General features: G+C 44.1%; 2 protein-coding genes across 2 annotated transcripts; one reads left to right on the top strand and one right to left on the bottom strand.

Moving 5' to 3' along the window:
• Window positions 1–15,337: 15,337 nt before the first annotated feature.
• Window positions 15,338–17,094, top strand: LOC133920714 (probable WRKY transcription factor 65). Its single transcript, XM_062365315.1, has 3 exons — window positions 15,338–15,856; window positions 16,021–16,173; window positions 16,273–17,094. Exons 1-3 carry the CDS (start codon window positions 15,684–15,686, stop codon window positions 16,829–16,831), a joined length of 885 nt encoding a protein of 294 aa, XP_062221299.1. The 5' UTR covers window positions 15,338–15,683; the 3' UTR covers window positions 16,832–17,094.
• A 3,511-nt stretch (window positions 17,095–20,605) lies between these two features.
• On the bottom strand, window positions 20,606–23,734 carry LOC133885108 (ras-related protein RIC2-like). Its single transcript, XM_062324753.1, has 3 exons — window positions 23,459–23,734; window positions 23,111–23,376; window positions 20,606–21,220 (listed from the first exon to the last, which is right to left on the bottom strand). The coding sequence occupies exons 1-3, from the start codon at window positions 23,732–23,734 to the stop codon at window positions 20,791–20,793; spliced, it is 972 nt and encodes a 323-aa protein (XP_062180737.1). The 3' UTR covers window positions 20,606–20,790.

Below are 23,734 nucleotides of genomic sequence, written 5' to 3'. Positions count from 1 at the left end.
CACAACTTCCTAGCGACGCAAACATGTTCTCCTCTACATCTCCTCATACCTCCCATGCTCCCATCTCAAATCTCCTCTCTTTTCTCTTACTGTTTCCTATCTCACAAGAAATCAATTTCGGTCCAGATGGATCTCCACGTGAGTAGGAATTAAGTTCCAATCAACACACACAAGTATTACAAAATAAGAAGCAGTCCAAGTCTAGATGGTGGTCCCTCGTTGTAACCTCCTCCCGCACAGCCAGATCCGAGGAGGAAGTGGAAGCCCTCAACGCCATCAACATGGCGCATCGCCCCTCATCTTGGCTCAACACCGCCTAGCAAGGGTTGTGGCAAGGATTCCAGTTGTAGGACAGCTTCTCATTTCTGCGAGAGGCGGCAGCACAAAGCACGATTGCTGTGTCGGCATCCACGCCGGTGACCTGCAAGTAGGCCCACGCGCAGGCCCAACGTGGAGGGGGCTATGTGTAGGAGGGGGCGACGTGTAGGGGTTGGCGCAGAGGCCAACACGGAGGGGGCCGCGTGAAGGATGGGGGATGACGCGAGGAGGCTAGCGCGGACGTTCAGTGAGGACAGCACGTAGTGGCGCAGAGGGACACAAGGGTAGGCGGGCGGCGTGATAATTGGTGGTGTGGAGGCGAGGCGGAAGGGGAGATTAAGCGAATGGATAAGGTAGGCTAGTCGGGTGCCCATGGGTTACCCACAGGGGAAATACCAAACCCACGCCTACACCCGTTATAGATTAGGTACCCAACCCGCCAGACCCGTGGATAGGATTTAGAACCCGAACCCATACCCACTAGGTGCAGAACCTGTAGGGACCTGAATCTACGGGTCTAGCTGCCATCCCTACCAACGGACGATAGGGTTTTAAAAAATAAATCTATCACCCTTCCAACGGACGATAGGTTAAAAAAACATTGTGTTTCATTATTCTCAAAATTCAAAATAATATCAAAATAATATGATTTTTTTTAAGAAAATGGTGGTGTAGAGGATACTATAATTTAGCTTTAATAAATTTAAACAAAAATGTAATTTGTACAATGATAAATAAAAAGACAAATTTCATTATACATAATCTGTTCAACTGTATAATAAATTTGTTTTTTTATTTCTCATTGCAAAAGTAAGTGTTTCAGTTGATTTTTTTTAACTTTACAGTAGCATCCTCTATAACATACTTTTTTTTATAACTATTATGATAGTATTTTGAATTTTGAGAACACTAAAATACTGTAATTTTATTTTTATTTTAACATATCATCTGTGGAAAGAGTAAAATGTCTATTTTTTAAAACCTACCTTTCATTGGAAGGTGACAATAGCTTATTTTTATAATTTTTCAAACGAACCTTTAGTTCTGCAATTTTGATTTTCGAAATGGGGCAAACCTTGTACGCTGAAAGCTAATCAAGCATTAAACTCCTTCGCGGAGCCCGTTCTACAAGGATATATATATATATCAAATATTTTAAGATTACATGCTCATTTAAAAGATAATGAGGTTTACCTATTTATTCAACGGGTGAGGCTTTGTAGGTCCCGGCTGCCAGCGAATTTAATAACTGGAGAGATGAAGGTCTCGCTCATTCAGCGAACGAATACTTGATCTCGCCTGTTGGACGAACGAGACCTTTATGGCTACGACGTCATGGACCCCACCCAAAAGATCTTGTTCGTTCAGCGGATGAGTTTTTTTTTTTAGTATTTAGGCTGGCGCGGCCAGCCCTGCCGATATTAGCATCTCCTTTAATTCCATTCAACTGAGAGAAGAGGAGGGGAGGTAGATTTGTACGGCGAAGCCCTGTTTGAAAAAAAGAGGTTTTGATATAGGTTAGATGTTAGATCTAGGTTTTGTTTTACAAATCTGGTAGGATAGCTACTAGACGTAGGTTAAAATGCAGATCTAGTTTTAGAATTAAGGTTGAATATAGTTCAACAATTAGATCATATTTATACGTATATTTTAGCAATTAGATGTAATATTTAGACATATGTTAGATATTAGAGGTAGGATTTAGACATAGTGTAGTCATAATTGATATGATAGATGTAGAATTTAGATGTGTTTGATGTAGTGAATCAGGAATATATTGTTGCAGTATAGATTACATATTGTGCTATGCTTGTGATGAATTTTGCATTGTAGATATAGTTTAACATGATTCTTTCTATTATGTCGTAATAATGTTGTAGTTTTTTTTCGATAATTGTGAGGTATGTCGGATATGTCACAGTTTAGGATTATTTTTATAGAGACAATAAAATCTTATATGGTCTGTAAGGGATAATATTGTCTGTATTTAAGTCAATAGACAAGGGTATATCCAGACTAATGCACAAAAATATCAAACACTTGTATGCGGGGTTTCAAAATAGACCCCGAGGTTAAGAGATGGCTATTAGTAATGTGGGCAACTGTTTTAGAGAAGATGTGTACTGGGAGGTGTTTCCACTATGGGAAGATAAAGTGTAGAAGAGGTATTTGCAAGATGTTATGCACAGAGAGCCACCTATGTTGCTTGTGTAATGGAAGAATAATGGGGCAGCTGGGGAAATACGGGGTAGAGGGTACGCAGAGAAGGAAAGTGATAAGGAAGAGTATGATGAAGATATCGGTTCGAATGGTGCATATTTATCAAATTCCATTAGGGGTGATGGCCCAAGATGAATAGGTGGTGAAGGCACAGTGGGAAGCCAGATGGGCCTATTTTCCTCTCCATGCTGGGCTGTCTATGTTCTGTTCTTACCACCTACTGCCCTTTCCCTTCCCATCATATTGGTGGGGTCATGGGAAATTAGCACGTCCCATTTTGCCTTGATCTGTCCGACGCTAATAGATGGGCCAAGTAAACTAGACTTGGTTTTATTCATTTTTTCTTTGTGTAATGGGAGACAAACTGGAGTCTTGAACCACTGAAGGAAGCAGCATATTGGGAGGCTGGGAGCTGCCGCCTGTGCTATTTCCTTTTTCTTTCGTTTGCAGCTGCAATATATAGACACAGTCAGGCAACTAATCCGTGGGTTGGCTTTGGTCGCTGCTCCGTGCTCTACCACTCGTCCTCAATCGCATCAACACACACACGATCGATTTCTTAATGGAAACGAAGGCGCGAAGTCAATTATATAGCAGCAGTATAATCGGGACTAGAACGAGTCGGATAAGATGACTTTTGCCCATCTATTTTATCACAGGGAAACAAGCCAAGCAACGTCAGAAGAACAAACGGACCATTCGTGACAATCTTTCTCCTTCACGAGATTACAAAACGAAATTTGGGTAACGCCAGCAAGCCGCACCTGATAATTCCTCTATTTTCTAAGCGATCCTGATCATCCCCTGCTACGCGATCCTGACCATGGGAGCTGGGCGTGGCGGCTGACGTGCGTACGGAAACTTCGCTGCAGATCGCAACGCAGTTTACGTCCCGGCTGCCTTCACATCTCAACGTCCCATCCTGGGCGGCAACCGCAACTGGCTTTTGTCTGCGAGTGCAAGCGAAGTTTCCATGCACGAGCGGCAAACGAGCTTTAGATTATCTCCGTACCTACTTTAAAAATTCATTTTTTATAATATTAGTATAATATTATTTAATATTATTATAATATCTTTTTTTTTCAGTAATAATTCTATTTACTATCTTAATGAATAGTGATAGAAGATGTTCACTCTGTCCGTAAGTATGCTTTCTAGCACTGTGCCATCCGTCCATATCACTGTAGCCGAATATGAAATAGTGGCACAGTGTTGTGGCTCCGTTTTTGCGGTAGCTGCCCTGAGCAACGACGGCCGCGGCTGCTGTCAGTCTGTCACGCTCGCTGTTGCTGTGCCTGTGAGTGTCCTGCCTGTTGCATTCGAGCTGCTCCTGCTCAATCGTGCTGACCAAAAGCGAAGCAAGGCCAATTCCTAGGGAATCAAAGGGAAACACTACTGCGATTCAGGTAGTTAATCACCATTAAACCATGCAGATCTCTTCACACGTGGAGTGGTATATACATACTCCCATATGCATAGAGGAATGGAGAGGGTACGTTATTAACTTTTCAGATCCCAGTAACTTGAACGCGCGTACAGGGTATACCGTAGGCTGTGCTTGAGATATAAGAATACTTGGAATTTCTATTTTCTTTTATTTTGTGTCAACGAATAATTTGATAATGCATGTATAGGTCTAGCTGCATGATATTTTCCTCCCATTCGCACCAAGAACGAGTCAAGATCAATCGCAATTTAATACGGGACTGCGATGCACGTTAAAGTGGCCCTAATACGTGACGACGTCCAAATTAAACAATTATTTTATCGCAAATGATTGAAATCGAGCGAGCGACCGGCCGATCGATCGGTGCGGCTGGGTCTTTCTTCTTCTCGGAAGGAAAAAATTTCACTCGTATCTACGCCCATATGGCTTATTAGAATTGTTTATTTACATTAAGATTTATTCTAAAAGTAGATGAAGAAAATCATATAGTAAATAAGAAAATTAAAATATAATGAGAAAAAATAAAAAATAAAATAAGTATCAAATATGTGGGACGAACGGCTAAAATAAACTTTATATGACGCGGTTTTGCATTTCGCTCTTCTTCTCCACCGATCCAGCTCATCGCTTTCTTAATCCCATCGCGAAACGCGGAGCAAGAGACGGCCCGCGCACATTGTCACGGCACTGGCAGATGCACGCGCGCGCGCACATCAGCTATAGCCTTAGCCGTTGCCTTTGTTTACTCGCGCGTCCCATTCCCACATGACACTATTAATCTCTGGATGCGGTAATGATATGCAATCGAAATAGTGATTAATAACACGCACCACTAGACTAATTAAGGGGCCTTTGCGTCCAGTAAGAGGAACCGGCAGGGAGTCAGTGCTTAATTAATTTGCAAGCCAGATCAGTGGGCCCCGCGTGATGTGTGGAAGAAGATAAGGTGAGAGGGGGAGGCAGGTGCAGGTCCGGCTGCCTCGACTGTTGTTTTGGCAGTAGGTTAATGATTAAGGGCTTGGTTTCGTGTTGTCACTGTTAGGTGCAGGGGTTATTTTATCCCTTTAGGGTTTGTTAGGGAGGCTAAATCCTGTGAGGATCCTGACTCTTTCTCGGAGCAGCAAGCCTATGGGTAGAATCATCTTATCTTATATTTATTAATTAGAGGCTCTTTTTATGTCTTCACGTTAATTCTAAGAAAATTTTAGAAAATCCGATAAAAAAGCAAAACATCTAACTGTCGAATTAAATGATTGACTAACTGTGACCATAGATCAACAACCAGACGAAACGATATAGAAGATTAAAAAACAAATCATAGAGTTCAACTCCAAGACTACTTCTTGCCTTGCTTTTCCTTCCCTTTTTTTGTTGCAGATATCATTTATCCAACAAGATTACGTTAGCAAACTCCAACTTAATTACGTTAGCAATCAACACACTTTTCCAAATCAATTATAATCAAACATTACAAAATTAAAACAACAGAACGCAAATATATTACGGATTATCACACAAAAATAATATCAAAGAATTTATAATGTATTTCAAAAAAAATAATATGAGATACGATGATGACATTAAAAATAATAATAATTTCAAAAAATCAAGAAACAAATAAAAAACAATTTGCATAACACATAAAATGAAAATTATAAATTAGATCTATTCACAAATAATAAACATGATTCCAATATTATGAATAAAAATTATATTTATATTTTATATTCTAATATTTAAATATAAATAGTTGATGTATCTTAGCATACAATCATTATTAATACAAATATCTATAATTCATCCATAAGCTAAATTTCTAGCCTGTGCAGTCGCGCGGGTTGATGCGCTAGTGGATCAAGTGGATTGCATGTTTGTAAGCCTATAGGATGAGTCTCTTCGACCTGATTCACGTTGTTTTCATAGGGAAACACGCTCCACCAACATAGGCCAGGCATGATTCCCCGTCTCGCACTCTCACCCATTCGTTTGCGAGTCACGGCTTAGCCTTCGCAGTGGCGCCGCCACCACAGCTCTGCAACCGTACCCCATGCGCCCACCGTCTCCACCATCCTTTCCCCGGTGTTTGTAGCGCCCATCCTCGTGAAAGCTCTGTCGTCGCATCCTTTTTCGTCCCCGCAGTCCCATCTTCCTCAGCCATGCGCACGCCACTTCGCCGAGGGGAGCTCGTGCTAGGGTTTTGGCCGCTCGCTCGCAAATCTCACCGGCGTCTTCGCCTATGTCTCCAGTGAGGAACCTGCTCCAGAGGTACCAGGGGCGACCAACCCCTCTTCCCTCATGCATTTGATCTGGTTATCCTATTCTTACCTCCAATAAATTCGTTCTAGTGCCGGCCGCCGCCCCTGCACTCGTTCTCCTCCCGAGCCGTGCTGACGCTGAACTGCTATTGTGTCTTGTTTGGGTTCTATTTCAGTGGACGACCGCTGCTGCAGCCTGCAGGGGTGCTAGTTTGGCGAGTGTTCTGTTGTTGCTCTGTTGTGTTCTTTCGGCTACAGCTCTAGTTTTGGTGCTGATGCTTGTTGCTGGTGGCTGTTGGTGCCTATCGTAGTCCTGTTCTAGATCAGTTGCTGCTGATGCCCTGCGTGGTTTTTGCGTTGATTGTTGTTGGTTGTCGTGTACAGGGGAAGAAGGCAAGTAGTAGAAGGAAGAAGAAAGAGAAAAGGTAGAGAGACGAAGAAGGAAAGAGGAAGGATGAGAGAGGAACCGTCCTTGATCTTGCCGTCGACTATAAGTAATAGCTCAGATCGAGTCCTTGTTGTCTATCCCGTTTGGCTTCATTTAGGCGCGATAATTAGTGCTAAATCTTGATAGGAGTCTTGTTGGCTGTGAGGGTATGACAGAGTATTTTTGCAGTTTGCGCCAACGTAGATCTAATCGTCTTGCTATCTAGAGAGGTTTAGGACCTAGGACTAGACAGGTTTCCGTTTAACTATCTGCAGTAATTGGTCTAGTAATACACATAATTCTACCTAGAAACTGACTAGAAACTTCTTACTTGTTCAGTTGCTCTGTTGAAAACTATCAACTTACAAGTCTGTTTTATTTTTTCTTAATAGTTTTAATATTTTGTGTTCCCAGTAGTGGTAATGTTTCATATTGCATCTGTTAGCAGCCATGGAGTCCTTAAACTGGCTGGGTCTAACATGTTTTGTTCTTGTTGGCGACACCTGACTAATGTTGCGTCTGGAACCATAACTGTTCCTTTTTATTATTTTCCTTTATTAAGCCACTTGAGCACCCTAGAGCAGGATGGGGCCTAGAAGACATTGGATCAAATGAATTATGTGATCTCTGTTTTTTTTAGAAGTTGCTAAAAATGAGGTGGCTTATTGAAAATGTTTTGCTACAGTATAGCTGACTCGAGAATGCATTTTTATACTGTTCAATGACCCTTTGTATGCTTTTCATAACAATGAGGCAAATTTCTGGTTAAGTCACCTTTTATCATTGCCATTTCTGTGACGTTTCAAATACGCATCTTGATGATCTGAATGGTGGTTCAATATTTTTTTTAATGACTATAGTCTTGATATCAGCACACATATTTACATTAGTCCAAAAAGGTTCAAGTTTCCTGGCAATATAAATTGGCCTCCTGAATTTTACTGGTTAGTGGGTACTGGGAGGTTCTAGATAATTCAATTATCTTGCATGGAGAGCTATGCTAAATTTTAGGTATCTCCAAAAATAATTACTTTCTTTATAAACAGTCACAAAATAATTACTTGTTACTGCAACTATATGTTTCATAGTTTCCTCATGCATTTGTTGGTTAAATCAAATTAGCTTGTTTCTTGCATAAGTTAACTTGTTTCTTGTACCTTAATATGCCTTCTCTGATTGATTTTTCACTGTTTTTTGGTCTAAATTTAATAAGAAAATAGTATCAATAAACTGCATACAACCTATCTTCATGTTCAATATGTTAATTAACTATCTATTCATGTTTAATATGCTAATTAACAACATGAATTGCATTTACTAGATAATGGGTTTTTAGGAGGAACAAGTTAGGGAATTCATGTTAGATTAGGAAGAAGAGGACGATGAACTATTTCTGGCTATTATCCCTGCTATTCACTCTTGTCTTCATGATGACAAAAGGCCAGTGCACATATCATCACTTCCTGGTGCGAAAAAGATCAAAGAAATACTGGAAGGTCATGATAGTTGGTGCAGAGTTGAGTTCGGGATGGAGTCTGAAATGTTTAGAGCTACAACAAATTTTCTTAGGAGGGAGAATTTTTTGCGTGATACACGTGGTGCTTCCATTGAGGAGAAGATAGGAATATTTATGTTCATGCTCTCTCACAATACAAGCAATCTAAGGCTAACAAAGGCATTTTAACATAGTGGTGAGACAATATAGAGGAAAATAAAGGAGGACTTTGATATAATACCAGCCTTGACTCATAGATTTGTGAAGCTCCATAGTGCAAACTCATGTGAAGATTGCGTCTGACCCTCGATTTATGTATTTCTTTCAGGTTAGCCATAAGATCTAAACACATGTCTCTATAACCATTATAGAACACTCGATTCCAATGCTTACTTTCCTTTTTTATGTGCAGAACTGCATTGTTGCTATTAATGACACACGTATCCCTATAACCATTGCAGAAAACAAGACTCTTCCATACAGAAATAGGAAAGGAACACTATCTCAGAATATGATGCTCGCTTGTGACTTTGATCTAAATTTCACATTCATTTCATGCGGGATGAAGGGTTTAATGTGCTAGAGGGGAAATTTTACCTCGTAGATGGTGGCTGTGCAAACACACTATCGTTCATTGCTATGGGAGTTTTGTATCAACTAAGCGAGTGGAACCTCTAACTGAAAGAAGTATCTCCGAACAGAGCATACAACATGTGCCCCTGTCTCTGAACACAATGTTGGTACAAAATCCATTTGCTTCAAGTTTGGATGGGCAAGGGACGTCAAATCAACATATTAAACCCCATGAAGCTCAATCTGCACCATCCGATCATAATTTAGGACAACAAGAAGGTGACAGCGGGAAAAAACGCAAGCAAAGTCAAGTTGCAGCTATTCTTGGAGACTACTTGGACTACAAAAAGAAACAAACAGAAAAAGGCATGGAAAGTTTGAATAAAAAAGAAAAGGCGTGAAGTTGATTATTCCATTAAAAAATGTATTGATAACTTGGAAACCATGGAAGAATTAACCGATGAGGAGAAGGCAGACACATTGATGGTCTTCGAAATTGAGGTGAACTGATAAATATTCATCAAAACCAAGAACCCAAATGTGAGATTAATTCAGCTGAAAAAGAAAATCACTCCAACTCCATAGGTATTATTCTTGGGTTCTTGATCTTTAGGAAAAAGCTCCTTAGTTTGTTGTTTTGTTTCGGAACCTGGCACCAGACCCAAAATCGGTCCCCTTAGTTTGCTGTAAACTGAACTGCTAGTTTTCTGCTAGCTTGATGCCTTTTTTTTTCATTTGTTTATTGCCTCTTTCTGAACCATCTATTTCCTGTGAACAAAATATTATTATTGTGTACTATGAAGCTATGCAACATACTATTTTACGAAGAATTTTAGCATTTCTTAAAATATATGACCATGTTATGATCTATTGACAACATCTTGCGTTAGTAAGAGACTGGAACCAGGGGTCCCCGAATCCCGAGGCCAGGCCAGCAGTTTGCCATGTGGCGCCTTCCCGGGGGATCATCTCGGCGAGGTACGAAAAGACTAAGTCCCGGGAGAGGACGTTCGAGACCATGAATAGTGGTCCCTGAGTACCCGAGTTTCCCGATGATCTGCGAAGACCAAGTGGCCAAGAAGAGAGTGCTCGGGGTCATGAACAGTGGCCCCCGAGCACCCAAGTCCCCCGACGACCAGAAAAGCTGAGTACCGGGAAGGGTGTGCTCGGAGCCATGAACAATGGCCCTCGAGCACCCGAGTACCCCAAGGTCCCAAGGAAGGTAGTTCCGGGAGAGAGTGCTCGGGGCTGCGAGCGGCGGCCCTCGAGCACTCGGTTCTCCGAGGATCCGAACAGTCAATTCTAGGAGAGAGTGCTCGGGGCCGTGAACAGCGGCCCCCGAGCACTCGGTTCCCCGAGGACCAAGAGAGGGCGTTTCCGGGAGAGAGTGCTCGGGGATGTGAACAGTGACCCCCGAGCACTCGGTTCCCCGATGGCCCAAGAAGTCTTTCGTCGGTGGCCCCCACAGGGGTCCAGCGGTGAGGTGTCAGACTGTGAAAGGCCCGATGCCGTATTTAAGTGGGCGCGTGGCCTGTCACCTCCAACTGCTCCTGCCATACTCGGTATCAGTTCCTGCCACATTCTGGCAGAAGGGCATGGGGACATTTAATGCACGGGTTCCATCCCGCGTTATCCGACGCGCCTCGAGATAGCATCGCAAGGCCCGAGACGCCCTGTCTACCGCCCTGCTGTGTCAGACGAACAAGACCGGGCGGGCACGCCGGGCTGTTCTGCATTTGCCCGGTGGGCCCTCTCCACGGCGCCCGTTGCCAGCGCTATCATGACGACCGAGACCAGACCGGGGGGGGGGGTGCGTTTTCAACCCCGCCGTCACTTCGCGCAGCAGCCCATAATGATCGCTTTTCCATTTATGGCGCCTTGAAACTCGTGCCCTCCTTTTCGGGGCACGCTACCGCCAGCGGGTATTTAATATAGCCGACGGGCACGGACAAGAGAGGTCGGATCCAGCTCTCCAGCGCTCAGTACAACACTTTGAGAGATTGAGGAACTCTGGAACACACACATCCTCGAAGACAGAAGAACACTTTAGTACAAGCACAGAAGCTGAGACCACCGAAGAGCAAGGAGCCCGAAGCTCTAGGATAGACAAACATTCTTGTAACCAGCAACATCCCTGAGGAACATTCTCAGGGCATTTATAGCATCCACACAGGAGTAGGATATTACGCTCAGTGCGGTCCGAACCTGTCTAAAAATCCTTCCAGTGCATTTACTGCATTCTGCATTAGATCATTCCACCCCACCTGCCACTGCATTTACATCCATTTATTTCTCCCCCAAACATATTCAGAATCATCCCCCCGGCCGAATCTCAAAAAGGGTTCCCTCCGGATCCCTGCGACAGGAGTTCACCCTCCGACAGAGACAAAGCAATATTGTTGTCAGACTTAAATGTAAAATGTTGTGATAAACAATTCACAGTGAGTATTATTATGTTTATTTTGTTCAGAGTTAGTTTTAATCACTCTTTTCTGTTCATTTTCCATATCTTTTGGTTTGACACAAGTGTTGTCTAGTTGAATATTTGGTGCCCTACAAATGAACTTTCTGCTTGCAATCTTTTCAACGTTTCTTTTCCCTGAAACCAAGGTTAGTACTGTTGTTCTACAAGTGAACTTCATATGATTATGAAATTGGATTCTGGACAGATCTTTCCAATCTTTTTATAAGAATCTTTAAGTTGATATGCAAGGCAGTGTGTTCATTCAGTGGTCAATGGTCACAAGGAAAGTAAATGCCTTTGGCGTAGATTAATCAAATATATATGAATTTAGATAAGTAGACCTGTATAATTCCATGTCACTTTTGGGCATTTAGTTTCAACTTGCAACAAATTGTTACAAGTCTAATATTCAGCATAGCCGTAAATGCTATTTTTTGTTAGTGCATATGTAGGACTTGGCTTGTGATTTATTGCTTCGTCAAATACTTGATGTTCACATGCATACTAGGAGCTCATAATTTTCTTTGTGTTTCAGTTTCTAGCTCTTGCAGTGGGCTTGGTGGAAGGAGTGCATCAATCCAAGAGTTAGGAGCAAATAAAGATTGAGCTTTTTGAAGCAGTCTCCTGTTCTGATGAGAAATGATCTATATTTCATTTTTGTTTATATGTTTATGCTTGTGGACTTATATACGTGCTTGTTTGGATACAACATGGAGATAGCAAAGATGCATGTTCTCGGTGCAAGTGGAGTTGACTCATGTCTCATTTATATTTTAATTATCTATATGGATGTAAGGATGGGGAGAACCATTTGTATGACTGTCCAAAATAATTTGGCTAGATGTTAGATGGTACTTTAGTCGTACTTTTGCATGAATTGCATGTGATTTCATATTTGAAGATATTTTTTATATTTGTTATATGGATAGGAAGATTTTTTTTCTTGAGTCTTTCATGATCTTGTTTCTCATATTATTGATTTTTCTGAACTTTTTTTTGATTTTTTCTGGTTTTTTTAGACTATTTTTTGTTCCTCGGGTTTTCATCCCCTTGATTCCCAAACAGCAGCAGGGGAAAAAAACCCAAAAGGGAATATCCTCCTAGAAACGGTAGAACTTATTTAAGTACTTATTTGCATGGGAGAGAATGGTTTTTATATAAGAAATTTAAAATGATGTATAACATTTTCTCTCTCCAAGCACTCGTGCCAAAGCAACTTATGACGATGCTAGCTGCACCTGCTGCGGGTGCGCTCAGCACATGCGCTTAGCCAGCTAAAGAGGCATTTGGTGTGTTCATACAAAGTACACTACGCAAGCATGACAGTTTGAATGTCCACGGTGCAGAGTTTCTATATATGTATCCATGTATATATAGATGAAATATAATTAAACATGCTTAAATGGTAGTTGCAAAATGCAGTGCATCGTGTTGAGGGGACCGATACAATATTCAGATTTTCTCGATAAAATTAAGCTCTTTTTTAAGCCAGTTGGTGTATAAAACTCAGTGGAATGTATCTTTTAGATACTACCATCACAGTAAGTTCATTGCGATGCCAAAATGATGCGGCAGAGGAGGCTTGAAAATTGGGCAATTAGCGTTCTAGATACCTTTACATCTCTCGTTTGGACAAAAGGAAACAACCATGGAGCACATCATAATCACATCTTCCTCAAAAGAAAAAAAGGAGCATCATAATCACATCGCGCATCAGTATGGTTGCCGATATTGGTGCACGTGGGAAATCGTGGGAAAACGTTTGCAACCTGCACTACCAGGACCAGTTCAGTAGCTTGTCACAAAAAATTACTTGCCCCACCATTTCGCAGTATATCTAGGCCTGCTACGAGCGCAAACTTACTACAGTACCAAATAAGCCTGCTACTAGCGCAAACAGTTAACCATTCAACCTCTTTCGTACCAGTATAATAGAAAAAAGGGACTGACTACTTGGTGTCACTAGCGCAAACAGTTCATATGGTTCGTTGGATTCCCATCCAACAATCTGCAACTCATTTTCTTCCTCAGTCATCTTCTTCCTCGAGTGAGTACCATCCGTACACCTCCACCACGTCGTTTCATAGCTCCCCAGTCCCGACCTCCTCCTGTCTTCGGTGTTGCCAGATCCATCACCATCGATCGTCACCATTCTAACCTAGGTGGTGTTAGATGGTCCATTTGATGTCTTTGATCTGTTACTATCCACCAACAGTCCTTCGTCACTCTAACTGCCGTAGCCCCCTTCGACCTCATGTCACCACCGTCGAGCCAGCTTGCTGCCCCTTCTTTATAAGCCTCAGCACCGCTGAATCCCCTTTCCCCGAAGAAATGCTCTTACCCTGAACCTTAATTTGCCCATAGGGGTAGGAACTTGCCAGCGCCATGGACTTGACCGTGAGGGCCGACGCTGGAGGAGGGCGAGCAGGGTGACCGCTCTGAGCCCAAACCCAGGCCCCTCCCATATAGGCATCTTGAAGTCATTAGATAATATTGGGTTAAAAAATTGCTACGCGAAATTTGCAAATACTTTCTTTCTATATGTCTCATATGATTTTGAGTTAAATAATCTAATGTATGAGTTAAGTATTATACAATTAATTTTGCCATATAGATTAATATCTTTTATGGAGATTTTTGAGTATGCAAGAGAAACATATTATTATCCTAATATTTTAATTATTTATCAAATGTTATTTATTGTGTCTGCGACTATGGCGTCAGCTAAAAGAAGTTTTAAAAGTTAAAATTATTGAAGAACTATTTGAAATCTATAATGTCTCATTAAAGATTAAATGGTTTGATAACTTTATACATTGAGAGAAAAATACTGAATGAAATTAATATTGATACTATCATCAGTAACTTTACGTATAGAAATAATAGAAGAAATTATTGAAAATAATTTTTAAAAAGTGTTTGGGGTTAGCATTGTTTTTTATATATTTTAAGAGTTTATTATCCTAATATTTCTAGCGCGGCACATGCATCATTGACGAATGAACCTTCCTTGCTAGCTTTGCTATGACTCGTCGAACTTGGCTGTATTCTGTCTCTCTCTCTAAGGGAGGAGGCCGGCTTCTTTAGTCCCACATGCAACTGCCGTAGTATAGACGAGTACACGTGAGGGATCTGGCCTCGTTCTTCGAAGTACGCGCAATATTCTAGTCGACGTGTACGTACGTACACTCGCGACAGGGAGCTGGCTTTGCAGGTTTACAGATCTCTTTTTCTGAGGGGAGAAAACAAATGTCAGTTGGTTACAGCGTTTAAAGCGTACATAGAAACGACGAGTGCGCACATCATCAAACCCTTATTTGCTCACAAACTGTACTGGTTCTGTTTTTTTTTTTTTTTTGCTTCTCACAAACTGTACTAATTCTTTTTTTCACAAACTGTACTAGTCTTTTTTCTTCAAAAACTGTACTGAGTATAACAACATCGGCATACGATCACGGGCAATAAGTGGAACAAAGATAAAAATACGCGTATCCGCACATGCACGAAAATGTGTACACACCGGGGGAGCAAAGCATGTCCATGATTCTCCGGATTGGTTAGGGCGGAGGTCGCGATCGCAGCCTCGATCCACTAGATTAATCACGGCTCCCGGGCCCCACAACGTCACTCTCTCCGTCCAGCACTCCTCTGCTCTCCTCACCTCCTACGAGACGCAACGCAGAGAGATCCAATCCAGAAAGGTACACCAATATACAAGGGGCCAAACAAAGCGAAAACGCTCTGGGTACCGCTGCGTACGCACACTCATGCCTGCCGATATATACTACTTCTATTCTTTTATATAGTTTTAGCTTTCGGCAAACAAAATAAGATTATAACAAATTCTTTTATACATGATATATTTACGTCTCTCGATTTCTTCCATATTTAATCAATAATATATAAATTATCAATCCACTATACTCATTAAATTAAAACTCTAATTTTCAATAGACTTTAATATAAACATTTTTAGTAAAATACAACATTAAAAACCTAAAACACCATCTATCTAAAAATAAAATCAAAATTTTAGAATGAGAACACAAGTAGTACTCCGCATCGCCGGTCGTTCTCCGGCGCTCCCCAACGACAACATCGTTCGCATAAAAAAGGCGCCCACTTAGCGCGCACACACAAGCATATACAAACACGCGGCGCATAGCTAGAGATAGAGACAGAGGAGAGAGAGGGATCATTGAAAGCTGCACCCATCATCCGCCCCCGTTTGTTCGCCACCATTTCCCTTCAATCCCCTCCATCATTCGTTCCAATACTCCTCCTCTCCTCTTTTTCCCCCATCATCAACGAGGCCACAAGGAGCAAAAAAACATATGAGCGCTTTGGGAAAGTGCGAGTTAGTTTTGCTTTGAGCTGCTTTTTATCCATCCATCCGGAGCTGTGGGTGCTGGGAGTGAGCTCTGCTCCGTGTACGCCGGGCGTGGCCACCGAGGCGGCAGTACGTGGGGGCGAGCGATCGATCGATGTCGTCGGTCGAGGACGGGTACTGCAGCTCAGACTCGCCGCGGGCGGACTCCGTCGACGAGCCGCAGGCCGCGGCGGACGCGGAGTTGCCTCGCGCCGGGGCCGGCCAGAATAAGCGCGAGCGCGACCTCCCTGCCTCGCCGTCGTCCCCGCTGCCGGCAGCTAAGCGCAGGTACGAACGGTATCCATGTGTCGTGTCTCACGTGTGCGTGCACGGGGATGATTTGCAGCTGTACACCCGTGCACTACTGCTAGCGTCGTATGAGAAGCTAGAAATCGAGGCTGCGCGATTATTAGCTGTAGCTGATTAACTCTGGTCTCTTGATTTGTGAGCAGCCGGAGATCGGTGGAGAAGCGGGTGGTGTCGGTGCCGATCGCCGAATGCGGCGACCGGGCCAAGGGGGCCAGCGGGGAGGGCCCACCGCCGGCGGACTCGTGGGCGTGGCGCAAGTATGGGCAGAAGCCCATCAAGGGCTCCCCCTACCCTCGGTATGTAGCAGTTGCGCCATCTGGTGAACCTAATTACCATGCTAATTACGGCTTTAATTGCCAGTAAGTTAACCTTTCCTTGTGATCCTGCTTGCGCAGGGGGTACTACCGGTGCAGCAGCTCCAAGGGGTGCCCGGCGAGGAAGCAGGTGGAGCGCAGCCGTGCGGACCCCACCGTGCTGCTCGTCACCTACACCTTCGAGCACAACCACTCGTCGCCGCTGCCCAAGAGCAGCAGCTGCCATCAGAGCAAGCCATCCCTCCGGCCACCGGCGCCGAAGCCTGAGCCGGAGGCCGAGCAGCCCGAGCTTGCTCCCGAGCATGTGACGGCCGGGCCGGAAGAGCCGGAGCAGGAGCTGGAACAGAAGGTTGTTGTAAGTCCGCCCGAGCCCGCAGCGGTCACAACAGTGGCTCTGGCGGCCGAAGAGGAGGAGAGCTTCGACTTCGGGTGGTTCGACCAGTACCCGACGTGGCACCGGTCGGCACTGTACGCACCGGCGCTCGACGCGGCGCCGCTGCTGCTCCCGGAGGAGTGGGAGCGCGAGCTCCAGGGGGAGGACGCGCTGTTCGCGGGGCTCGGCGAGCTGCCCGAGTGCGCCGTCGTGTTCGGCCGCCGGCGCGACTACGGTCTGGCAGCGGCCTCCGCGCCGTGCTCCTGACCGTCCTCTATTTTTCTTTTTTTCACCTTTTCGTTTCTTTTTTCGGTTTTAGTTTTATTCGGAGCAATTTGGAGGTAGTACATAGCTCAGATCGACGCACGGGGTTTATCTGTTCAAGGCCGGTACCTGCCTTTCTCTCCTGTGTTGATTGATTGGGTGCGCGCGCGCGCGCGTTCGCCATCCAAGGTTGTCCCGTTTCAGACAGAAGTAATTTGAGATGTGATTCCAACAATTCCAATGAAAAAGGAGCGAAAGCTTTGGCATTTTTTGGCGCTTCATCTCGCCATTTGTGACGGATGGAGATATCGCTCGCGCCGCAACGAGATAGATATTAGGCTGCACCGCGCACGCCCGAGGCGTGGTGCGCTCCGCCGCCTGCACTGCAGCGCCAAGCAGGCCTCGTCCGATGCGGAAGCGGAAACTGACCACCTGACGGCAAGCGGTGGTGGCAAGTGGAAACGCACTGGCGTGCGCGCGGTTTCGGCGCCGCGGTGGTTGGGCGCGGGGGAAACGCGCGATCGAGGCCACGTGCGGCGCGGAGGATGCGGAAGTGACGGATCCACCTGCGTGGCGCCTGCCGTCGGGCCCCCTTGCTGGTCACGGCCGCCTGCTGGATTTGTTTCCGCGTCACGCGCGCACCCCGAGCGGGGGGAGGCCGGCCACGAGGAGCAAAACCGCGGCGCGGCACGGCAGACTCCTCCCGGTCCTGGGAAATTCGCCGGCCGCGCGCTAGGCCGCGAATAGTGCATGGGATACATCGAGCTCGGCCGGTGTTGCGGCACGCCGCATGGAATTCTCACCACGTCGCGGGTTGCCGTCCGTGCACGGTGTTAGGGGATGGAATTTGCGAGCAGGCCAGACAAAGCACGTTGAGATCCAAGGCTACGGGCCAAACGTGAAAGGTCGAGCCGACTGATCGATCCAGGCGTGGAAAACTGAGGAGGTTGAGTTGTAGGCATGGCAGAAAAGCGAATTCCTGGAGCTGCCTAGGGGGCGGAAGCTTGGGTCATTCATCCCCAGTTTTCCAGGGACTAAGATATAAAAGAAGCTATGCTGGATGCAGATGCAGTATTCTGACTTAGTACTCTATTGGATGATTAACTATCTTATCTTGGGAGTCTGGAAGAACACACCCTTGTTGCAGGAGAGATTCTCTCGTGTTTTTGTAAAGAAATGCTCGAACTGAATATTTCTCCATCACATGGTTAGGAATCCAAGTTCCATCGCATTAAATACTAGAAATACTACATGATCTTGTGTTAGCATCCTAAGATAAGATGCCATAAAGTTACTAAAAAAAATAAAATTGAAGGGCTTCAATGTTTTTTTTTTCACACGACCATATCGTTTATTAGCTTTTATGCTAGTACTCCACTAGTATCCCAGAGAGAGATAGGTTAGTGTAAGACAAATGATGAAAAGGCCAATGAGTAGGAATTTCCGGAATAAAGACCTAAACGAGGGGATATGACGAACAGCTATTAATCATAGAAAACGCCATACCCGGCCAACTTTGCAGACAATAGATCAAACATATACGAGGTTATCACCCTGTTTGGGTCATTATCCGTTTCATAATCCTAGAATAAAATCGGCAGGACAAGACAAACAAGTTGCTGTCACTAACGTCCGAGAGAGAGAAAGAGAGTGACTTGTCAGCTGCCAAGCCCGACCCTTTATTATCTTGGGCAGTTGGGCTTGGGCCAGGCCTTATTTGCATAGCCTGAGCTTGCAAAGCAAAGCGCATGATGTACAGTGTACATTCATGCAGGTAATATACAATTCATCAGGAACTGCACGCTACATGAAATTTTGGCAGGATATAGGTCTACCTGTGCCGCTATATAATGAATGCTGGTAAATATCGAAGCATAGACATTAGGCATAAAAGAAAATAAGATATTGATCAAATACTACTGTAAACATTGTTGCAATAAATATATAATATAGAAATTAGTCTATTTTCGATCCCTTAACTATAGACTCCGTTCGATTTTGTCCCTCAACTTCAAGCTAGAAATTTACATCCCTAATCTATCAAACCCATTTACAACTCATCCCTAGACACTCTAGATAGCTGTTTTGCACACGTGATTGGACTAACTAGGTGCTGACTCAGCACCTATTTAATATGCCTCCCCCTCTCTCACCCCTTAGTCTTTCCCCGCCGCCTACCTGAAATCTGTCGTCGCTCTCCCATCGAAAACCCTAGTGTCACCCCTCACGGGACCCAAGATCCGCCGCCCCTCACCAAACCCAAGATCCGTCACTCCGTCGCCCAAGGCCTCATCCTACTCATCCGCGTTCAAGGTGGAGCGTGGGAGGAAAACGCTCGTGAAGCGTGTGGATCGACATTGCCCTGCGTGGATCGAGATTGGAAGGTTAGTTCTTTTTTTTTTCAAGTAATTGGTGTTTGTTGAGTCGGTTTTTCTAGTCACAGTAGTATTCTTTACAGAAGACTAATTCCTCAATTTGTTTACTGGTAGTGTGGAGTAGTCAATTTAGTACATGCTTTGATCTTGTGAACTTGCCTGTATGCATGTAGATGCTGGTGAGGTGTGGCAACTGTAAGGGATTAGACATGGTGAAGATGCACTAGTTGTTCCTGGGTAGGTAACTTTTTAATGGATTGAGGATGCTTAGTGATGACAATGCATATAAGACATTAGTTGATTGCATAATTGATGGTGGAGTGGTTGATATATAAGTGGAAGATATTGTTATTGACATCGAATGTGATGTGAAGGTGCAAATTGTAATTCAGTTGATAACAACATGTGTGAGTCTTTTGATCACTCTATTGTTGAATTAAGGTTCCTACCTATCATCAGTACGCTAGAGTGGATCATATGCAAATTCAAGGTTAGGATCCAAATCAACAGAAGCAAGTAGGAAAAATGGTTAGGAACTATTTGCCCTAATATATTCAAGAAACTCTATGATTATATCAATATATCAATGTACTGTCATGCAATATATAATTGCGATGATGCTTTTGAAGTTACTCACAATGAGCATAGGTTCATTGTTGAAAATAATTTACTTGTCATGCAATGATATCATGCAATCTTGAAAATTATATACAATGGGTGTCATGCAATCTTGAAAAAAAAATACTGTTGTTCAAAGCTATTTACTTGTGATAATTCAACATTTGTGTGAGAAATTCAGATGTCCTACCATCATATTATCTCTACAACTTGTAACCTCTAATATTGTTTTTACACGAATACTACATTAAATTAGACCAAATTCACAGAGAGAAGGGGATGAGTCAAACCAAAAATCAAAGGAACCGAACTTACACAAGCTCGAGCACATTTTAAGTACCTCTTTGCTAGATTGTCGTCACTCCAAGAGATCTGTCATGCGGCCTTAGCACCAACTCACAGTAGACCGCCGGCTAGTAGTTGAACAACCCCTCTCTATGTGAGAACGGGGAGGAGAACTTACCACCCCCTTCGCCAACACTCACCGTTGAGCGCACCGATCTAGAGCTCGTCGAGCTTGCCATGGCAGTCGAGCGAGGGCGACAACGGGAAAAGGCTGAGGGGTGAGAGAGAAAGAGGAGAGTGAGAGGCGTATTAAACAGGTGCTGAATCAACACCTAGTCAGTCCGGCCATATGTGCAAAACAACCGTCCAGAGTATATAGAGACAAGTTGTACACAGTTTTGATAGATCGGAGATATAAATTTCTGATTTTAAAGTTGAGGGATGAAAATCGAACGGAGACCATAGTTGAGGAACCAAAAATAAACTAATTTCTATATATAATCACTCCCACAAAAGGCATGCTTGAGCAAACAATTTCAATTTACAAGTGATGGGTTAAGCCAGAGCCAAATTAATCTAACCCTAGAAAATCACCACAGCAAAATAGAATGAATAAATCTGTTGAAGCTGAACCAGTATCACACACCTAGATGAAAATCACCACAGCATATCTAATTCTCTATCCTAATTTGAGCAACAGCCAACTCTCTTCAGTGCAGAGACATCATCCTTCACGTTTATTTTCTCCCCTTTGCTTGGGGCAGCTGCGCCATCCTCCGCTGCATCCACTGTCCTCCTGCTCACAATTTGGTATATCTGAGTCAAAACTTCTGAAAAAGCACTGTCTACATTGGTTGCGTCTAATGCAGATGTTTCCATGAAGTACAGTGACACAGCCTCAGCAAACTCCTTCCCATCTTCAGTTGAAACAGCCACCAAGTGTCGGAGATCGGATTTGTTGCCAATTAGCATGACAACACTGCTAGGATCAGTGTGGTCTCTCAGCTCTTTGAGCCAGCGCTCCACATTGTCAAACGTAGTGCGACGAGTGACGTCATAGACAAGCAGCGCACCTACTGCTCCTTGATAATAGGCACTGGTAATAGCACGATACCTGAGAGGACTGAAAAATTTTAGGCGGACACATTATGTGCAAAATGGATGTGAAACATATATTAGAACAAAGAAGATGCAGCTACTGTTGAATTCCTTGGTATATATATGCTGGATATTAGTCTTGAAACTACAATCATGTATGGGAATGAACATATAAATGATGTGAATATTGAGAGCGCAGACCTCGGAAAGGGCCGCACGATCCCTAGCTTAGGTAAATACGCACACCTCAGAAGGAACACAGCGAACAACACTTTAGTGGGCTTGAGTGACAAGCCCTGAATTCCACACGCAGAGGGCCTAGAGGCTATAGGCCCTACAAGCTAGGTGGCCTTTGTTTTGAAAGAAGAAGAGAAGAGATGAGAAGAAAGGTGGCTTTGGTACAATAGGCATGTCTATGGAGCCAAACATAAGGACGAAGAAACGTGTACAAATGCGAGTCTATTGCTAAAAGATTGTCAAGGTGCCACTAGGAACGGAAGAAACAGGACGTCAAACTTAGCAAAAATGCTATCAGTATAGTTAGATGCTATGCATAGAGAAAGCAGTTTTATCTGAAAACCAAAATATAACAATACAAAATATGATTCCAAGTCTATCCACCCTGGCCAATTAGTGAAAAATAGATAAACCATTTAAATAGATAAACTATGGCCCAGGAGCAGGATTAGAGCTTCAAATTATTTAAATTGATCCTAGAAGTGTCGGTGACAAATCCAAGCCCAAATCAATGTGTTCATACAATTTCATAAAGAGCACTTTTGTCCATAAAGACGAAGCAATTGACCTAAACTGTCTCTTGTGAGAGGAGAATCACAGCACTATATATCATAAAATCCCATGCATGTTACAACAAATCTTCAATGGAAAATGACTCAATTGATTATTATATACAGCAGACCTATAACCACTGTCCAAACAAGACAATTATCATCTCAGTGAAATGGAGTTGCGGTTACTTGCAAGACAGCTCAACTACATAGTAAATACAGCAGAGCTACAACCACTGTCCAAACAATGCTATTATCATCTCCGTGAAAAGGAGCTGCAGCTTACTTGAAAGACAGATCTACTATCTAGTAAATACAGCACAGCTACAACCACTGTCCAACCAAGAATATTATCATCTCAGTGAAATGGAGCTGCAGTTACTTGCAAGACAGCTAACTGATCAAAGGCTGCAAATGCTGCCATTCCAGTTCATTCGTATAGTACTATATAGGGACCAGATCGATAAGCAGAGGAAAACATAATGTGATAAAAGCATAAACACGCACCCCACATGATGAAATGTAGTGACCGCAATGGCACTTAATAGTCTGAGATCTAACGCAAGAAATCATGGGCAGTGATGATTATTTTTTACTAGGGCCGCAATAACTAATTCTTCAAACACTTGTTAAACACTTCCCTACAATCAACACTGCACCTTCTCTTGAAAAGCATTACCTTTTCTTCTATTATCTCTGACCCAAATGTAACAATATTTTTTACTGATTCACTCCCAAACCAATAGACTCATCTGTGACGCGGACTAACCAGCCCCCAGAATCACTTATCAGCGCTTAATCTACCCTCCAGGAGCAACCAAGTGAAACCCAGATGTCACCCGCATATGGAGCACCACGATTTCATCACTCGCTGTTTCCCGCGGGTTGACTCTGAACCAAATTCGTGTACGAAATAACAAGGGAAATGCTTGCAAGATAAATGCGGCAATCACCTAGCACGAGTATTATCCCACCAGCTTGATCAAGCAAATCAATGCCGAGATGGACCAAGCAATATTGTATCAAAGTGCACGAATCTGCACTGATATTACCACCAAAGCCATGGCCGCATTCGGATTTGAAAGAAAAGACCAAGAAGGGCGAGGCTGGGCGCGCACCTCTCCTGGCCGGCGGTGTCCCAAATCTGGGCCTTGACGACCTTGCCGTCGACCTGGAGGCTGCGGGTGGCAAACTCAACTCCGATGGTGGACTTGGACTCGAGGCAGAACTCGTTCTTGGTGAACCGCGACAGCAGGTTGGACTTTCCCACGCCGGAGTCGCCGATGAGCACCACCTTGAACAGGTAGTCGTCCTCCACACGGTACCCGCCGCCTCCGCCCGCCGCCAATTCCGCTCCCCTGCTTCCTGGCTCTTCCTCGCGGAACTACTTTGTGGTGCTCGGGTTTGGATCTCGACTCGAGGGATATGGGTACAGCGTCGCTGTGGTAGGGAGAGGGAGCACTGACAGTAAGACCATCTCCAGCGGCGCCCGTATCCCAGCCGCAAAGAACTGTTGGTCCAGAAAAATCCTCCCAGGCCGGCCGCATCCATCTCCAGCGGATACCGCATCCGGGTGAACAGAGAAGCGGGGCGGCTCTTCGCGTCGGCAAAACTACGGGGAGATGCGGGCGCCGCATCATTGTGCGCGAGCGGAATCCCGCAGCGGCCGTTGCTCCCGCGGAGAGGAGGAAGGTGAACTGGCGAGTGGTTGTGGCGACGAGGCGGGGACGGCAGGGGGCCAT

This window comes from Phragmites australis, chromosome 1 (genome assembly GCF_958298935.1).
Source record: "Phragmites australis chromosome 1, lpPhrAust1.1, whole genome shotgun sequence".
Taxonomy (NCBI): domain Eukaryota; kingdom Viridiplantae; phylum Streptophyta; class Magnoliopsida; order Poales; family Poaceae; genus Phragmites; species Phragmites australis.
Note: the sequence above shows the minus strand (reverse complement) of the source record. Positions and strands in the feature narration are given on the sequence as shown.

Excerpts from the sequence above, each read along its gene's own strand:
- LOC133920714 (XM_062365315.1), top strand. The coding sequence starts at position 15,684 with ATGTCGTCGGTCGAGGACGGGTACTGCAGCTCAGACTCGCCGCGGGCG. Across the intron at positions 15,857-16,020 it reads CTGCCGGCAGCTAAGCGCAG|CCGGAGATCGGTGGAGAAGC; the intron begins GTACGAACGGTA and ends ATTTGTGAGCAG. Across the intron at positions 16,174-16,272 it reads AAGGGCTCCCCCTACCCTCG|GGGGTACTACCGGTGCAGCA; the intron begins GTATGTAGCAGT and ends CTGCTTGCGCAG.
- LOC133885108 (XM_062324753.1), bottom strand. The coding sequence starts at position 23,734 with ATGGCCCCCTGCCGTCCCCGCCTCGTCGCCACAACCACTCGCCAGTTC. Across the intron at positions 23,377-23,458 it reads CCGCTGGAGATGGTCTTACT|TTCCGCGAGGAAGAGCCAGG; the intron begins GTCAGTGCTCCC and ends ACCACAAAGTAG. Across the intron at positions 21,221-23,110 it reads GACACCGCCGGCCAGGAGAG|GTATCGTGCTATTACCAGTG; the intron begins GTGCGCGCCCAG and ends CAGTCCTCTCAG.